At 32.7% G+C, this 6,056-nt stretch overlaps 1 protein-coding gene across 1 annotated transcript; it reads right to left on the reverse strand.

The window, feature by feature from the left end:
* Positions 1-2,985: 2,985 nt before the first annotated feature.
* LOC140981647 (RING-H2 finger protein ATL57-like) lies at positions 2,986-3,501 on the reverse strand. The gene has a single exon (XM_073448067.1). The coding sequence runs from the start codon at positions 3,499-3,501 to the stop codon at positions 2,986-2,988; it is 516 nt and encodes a 171-aa protein (XP_073304168.1).
* Between the last annotated feature and the right edge of the window lie 2,555 nt (positions 3,502-6,056).

Here is a 6,056-nt window from a genome sequence, read left to right on the forward strand (position 1 = left end):
TCAAATAGACATTTTTTTCCCAGATTTATCATTTTGTTTATTTTATAAATTTGATATTTTTGAAAGTGATCCTTTGTCTTTTGTCATTTTCGCATTAATTTACAGATATATATCCACTATTTTACATTGCATATTAAAAAAAAATTTGGTCTTATGAAATATGTTATGAATTAGTATTCCTCTATTATGTGATATCTGTATTTTATTTTTTTGATACTTGCTTTGAATACGTTATGGATAAATAGACCAATGTGTCAAATTAAGGTGTTCAGAGGTTTTCAAACACACTGGAGATCAAGCTTACTGAATTTTTTTTGGATATAGATTTTATACTTTATTACCTTTATTATAATTACTCACGATATGTATATCTCCAATAACTTCATAGTAAGTGTGAAGTGTTGATTGTAGATAAAACATATAAGGTTGAAGTAGAAAAATAATTTTGTGAGATGATATATGTGTAAAAAGTACTATGGTAGATACACTGAGGATGGACATGGTGTAGAGTGTAGTTAATAGCTCAATTGATACCAAGATTGCTTTGCCAAGACCCTTATGTCCAGGCGGTCTTCGGTAAGTAAATATTTTTTTCGGTACCGAAATACCGAAAATAATTTTTTTTATTTATTTATTTTAAAATTTAAGTTCGGTATACCGACATTTTTTCGGTATACCGACAAAATTTTCGGTGTCGTTACGGTATCCGGTATGAACTTTTTCATATCGGAAATTCGGTATACCGAACATTCGGTATACCGAATTTTCGGTATCGGTATCGGTATGGAAAAATTCCATATCGATATTTACGGTACGGTATACGGTACCGTAGTTCGGTACGGTATACCGTACCGTACCCACCCCTAGTCTTGGGTTCGAATCTTGATAAGGTAAAAATTCCAGTGTCTGGGCTGGAGAAGTCCTATGAGTAATAGCGCATGAGAAAGCCCGTGGGGGACAAAGGTTCTTTGAGGGAGCTCAAGATCGGGATAGCTCATGGTCATTACAAAAAAAAGAGCCTTTTTTATATAATATTTGCAGAATATTATGAGTAATTATATATACCAGAAGATTAGTGAGAACAGAAATTGTAAGAAAATTATATGAGTGATTAGGTGTTAATGTCTACAAAGATACAAAAAAGTATGAGGTACTTTCATGGTAATAAATATTACATGTTTATGTATAGATGAACTGACAATTTGAAACCGATTTTCTACTTCCACTATGAAAATTTGAATTCGTCTTTTATTTTGAAGCTCTATTATGTATATATGTTAAGACGTATCATTTTGGGCTTAGAATTGTGAATTTTATGGTTAAGACATATTTATGATTATATTAAGAGAATTCAGTTGTAGTCTTTGTGACTAAAGTGGCAGTCGAATTAAGTATATCGACATAAAATATTTTAGTCATTGGAGAACGTGCAAAGAAAGATAAAGTGGTCTTCGAATGCGTTAACACTGAATTAATGATCTTTAGACCTAAAAGCATTAAGATGTTTAAGGATCATGTAGTAATTACTGATGAACTTGGTTCCTAAAATTTTTTATGGTATATAGATTTGGTTTTAAATGACTTATGAAATACGTTCAGTTATGCTATATTCAGTTATCTCGAGAAAATATCAATTAAGTTGGATTTAGAATAAAGAATTTGTTTTATTCAAATAGTTGTACTAAGGAACATGATAAACGGGAAATTGACCTTCAGTCCCCAGCCATCGTTTTTTTTTTGTGTTCAGTCCTTGGGTACTTTTTTAGTACCACATTTCCACATGAAGTGTACCAAAATTTGTATGACATAGTACCACAATTTTGTGGGTAAGGAGTGAACCCAAAGAAATGTTTTGATTGAGAATTTTTCACCAACTTCCGTGATAAATGTGATACATGGAAGATAATACTCACTATAAAAAAATATATTTTCATTATTTGTGTATTTTTTTCTTAATTTCTTAATTATTCAATTCTTTGGAATATGTAAATCAAGTGGGAGAATGTTAAATTATTTTATTAAAGTCCGTAAAATAATTTATTTATGTTCAACATATTTAATTAAATTAAATATGAGAGACATATCATATTTAAGAGGAAATAAATCAAGAATAATATATGGATTAAGATGGTAAATATATTGATATTTATTTTACCATATCCCATATAAATATCGTCAAAATTTGTCAAATATTGAGTATCTCTGTGATGGTTAGAAAACATTTATAAATAATGCTTATTACATCCCTAAATCAATACGATTATTAAACAATAAACATCTCATAAATTGCATAAAAGTATTAGAAAAATCATGTTTTCAGTGTTATGAGATATTTGTTTGTCTTAAATTCAATATTAACCGTTAGATGTTAGAATTTGTTTCTGTTTTTATATTTCCGCTTATATATATCGATCTTTACATGTTATATTTATGCGTAGTCAGATCCAATTTAATTCAATATCATGTTATATTACCAACAAAGAAATCTCTGTCCATGAATTTTTCAATGAAAAACACAATAATTTTTTTTTTAATATATTACATCAAACTTATTTTTGAATTGGGAGAAGTTTAGTTACAACGGTGTAAAGATGCATCAGCATGCATCAATTTCAACGCTACATATATGATATAACAAATCTCCAACTTGGATTAAGTAGATCCCACACATATAATTAGGAGTTGACCAAATTTAATTATCCATTTCTTAAATATTTAAGTGTATCAAAAGATTTAAATTTATGTTTAAAAAATTATAGAATCCACAAATATTATTCATTTTATATATAAAATCTCACTTTTTTGCTTCCTCTTCTGAAATTACAAATACAATAATAATAATAATAATAATAATAATAATAATAATAATAATAATAATAATAATAATAATAATAATAATAATACCTGTATTTCACTATAGACAATCAATTCTTTACATAATTGGTTTCACATTGGGCGTGGGTCGTTGCTCTATCTTCCACGTAATCAAACTTCCTCCGCCACCCTCAGCAGCTGCGTCGACCGACACAAGGGACAGCTCACGTGCGACTCCAGCCATGCGTCGATACAGCCGGGGTGGAACACGTGGCCACAGTTTGGGATCATTTTCACAGACTCTGTGTTCCCAAACTCCCCCAAGCAAATCGGGCAGTCTTCCAGCAGCGGCGGAGTCGCCGCCGCGTCATAGGGCAAGAGTGGGAGGGATTTCAAGGCGGAGGCGTCCAACCCGATCTTCTGGTTTGACGGAGTGAGGGGAGAGTTGTTGGAGCGGTGGGAGAAACATCGGCTGTACACTGAGAAACAACCAATTAAGACGAAGGCAGTAAGGACGATGAGGATGGTCAGAGTCATGGCTGAGTCTTGAGATGGGGAGGGGTGCAAGGGTTCTGCCACGGCGGTTGTGGAGTCGTTCTGGATCATGAACAAGGTGTTTGTACGGCCAAAGGTGGCCGCCTCCGCCGCTTGAAGCAGCTTTCTGATGGGAATTACGGCGGTGTACATAATGGGACGATTGATATTCCGAATCTTTAGGACAAAAGACACGGGAGCGTGTGCATAGGTGGGGCTTGGACAGTTGATATATGATGTCCAAAAAACAAATGTATGGATAATCTGTGGATTCATAGATTCAACTAAACAGTGGGCGGCGCAGGTGCAAATTTTTTTTTTTTTGTATATACAAAATAATACCACGAATAATAAAAATGAGAACAAATAAATTAAATTAATATTATGACTCTAATTCGAAGACGTTTTCATTGTTTACATAATTTTAAATAAATGTAAATGCATTTCATATTTATTTATATTTTAATTATATTAATCACATAAGTTTCCATTTTTCAGAATATTTGATAACAAAAATTTGTGTGAGACGATCTCACGGATCGTATTTTGTGAGACATATATCTTATTTGGGTCATACATGAAAAAGTATTACTTTTTATGCTAAGAGTATTACATTTTATTGTGAATACCGGTAGGGTTGACCCGTCTCACAGATAAAAATTCGTAAAATCGTCTCACAAAAGACCTAGTCATATTTGAGTTATTTGAATTACGTTCCAATTAATCAATTCTTTCTTTATTTACTTCATATTCCCGCTGCTTTCTTCTTTCTCCTTCTACTGATATGAAATATAAACATTGACTAAAAATACTGAAAATCAATTTTATCGCATTCGAAATAAATCCAAAAATATTTGCAGAAAATGAACCTATCATTTAACGGGAAAATTCTCAGTTCCGTCTCATTTGTTTAGGGCGATTTCCGGATCGATCCCAAGCCTTTGAAACTTTTGCACAATTCAAGAATTCCGTTAATTTGGGTATTAAATTTGCACCAGAGTTGCACACATGATATTATAAAACCACAAAATCCCCATAACGTTAAGCAAGAAGGACATAAAGTCAATAAGCAACACACAACGAAATGATCCATATTAAATTCAAATGCATTAACAACACATTGATAAATATATTTAAAAATGCTTATTAATAAATTGATCAACGTGGAGTAATATATCAAATAGGAACGGTTCTTGAATGATATTTAAAGTATTTTTTTGGGATATGCTTGCATTAATGAAAATATTACTGAGATGACTAACATCTTGAGAAGTTTTCGTGTGTCAAGCCGCTGATCTTGTTCCGCTTGATTTGGTTGACGAGGTGGATCATAAAAAAGTGAAGTCAGATCTTAAGAGATAATAATGTTCTCACGAGAACATGGTCGACAGTAGGAAAATAGTAAGATCGATATCAAATGAATATGAGACTGCAACAGCAAATATACACATACCTCCATAAACTCATGAGTCTAATATCCCGACTCATTAGCACCCAAGTATAGGTGCACTATGAGTTGTCATGAGTATAAGGATATAAAAGTGCGTCTTGGCTAACAACCATATCTTTTGACCTAGTGGTAATCACTTGATTTTGACAATTGGTGTCATAGATATAGGTCATGGGTTCAACTCTCCAAGAACCATATTTCTATACTTCTTGAGAGGAATCATGTATTAAGCGTGCATGCATGAGTGAGAGTAATAATGAAACGGGTGATTTCTTGGAAATTTCTCGTGTAAGAAGCTGTTGAGTGTCGCTTGATATAATTGGCTACGTGGATCGTAAAAGAATGACGTCAGATCTTAACGTGTAATATTGTCTCTGCTGAGAACATGATCGGAAATAGAGAAAGGCTAAGATTAATCTCTAAGTGATATGAGATATCACCAGCAGATAGACACAGACCTTCCTAAACTCATGGGCCTAACAACTCGACCCATTAGCACCCAAATAGGTGCACTCTTGCGCTGTCACACATTTGTGAAAATAAAGTTGTGTGTTGGGAAATTATAAGTTTTGGAGTTTGACAAACCAACTAATAACCGAACTGAAGACAAGAACTGACCAGTGATCGAACTGAAAACACAAAACTGATCATAGAACTGAAGAAGACTTATCGAACTGAAATGGATTAAGTAGAATTGAAGTTAATAAACTAAAGTTCTCAAAACCATTAATAAGTCAAAAAACTGATGATCAGAAAAGATTCAGAGATTGACAAAATGATCGATACCAGAACTAAAGATTATAACTGAATTTGATATTCGCAGAATTGGTATATAAAAACTGAAATACTCAAACTGAAACTAATAGAGCTTTCAAACTGAAAGAACATCAGTTAGAACCGATTTCAAAATATAGACCAGCTTAACTGATCAGTCAACCAGTTTGACTTCTGATTAATTGGTCACATCATCAGTTGCAATTTGAATTCCAGTAGACAAGCCGAAATCCCGTACCTGAGCAAATCATTCGGCGCACAATAGTCTGATACCCTGTACTATTGTTAGAGGAATGTATATATGGACAAAAGGACAATTCAACATATACTATTTTTAAATACATTCAATATTTTTCGAGAATATCAATTACACAACTACTCAAGAGCACTCAATTATCAATTCAGTTGCTATTCATTTTAAACCTTACATCTAGTTTGCAAAAAGCACATTCAAGCTCACACTTTGTTGGAACATTTCATGTCT

The sequence above is a fragment of the Primulina huaijiensis genome, chromosome 7 (genome assembly GCF_012295235.1).
Source record: "Primulina huaijiensis isolate GDHJ02 chromosome 7, ASM1229523v2, whole genome shotgun sequence".
Taxonomy (NCBI): domain Eukaryota; kingdom Viridiplantae; phylum Streptophyta; class Magnoliopsida; order Lamiales; family Gesneriaceae; genus Primulina; species Primulina huaijiensis.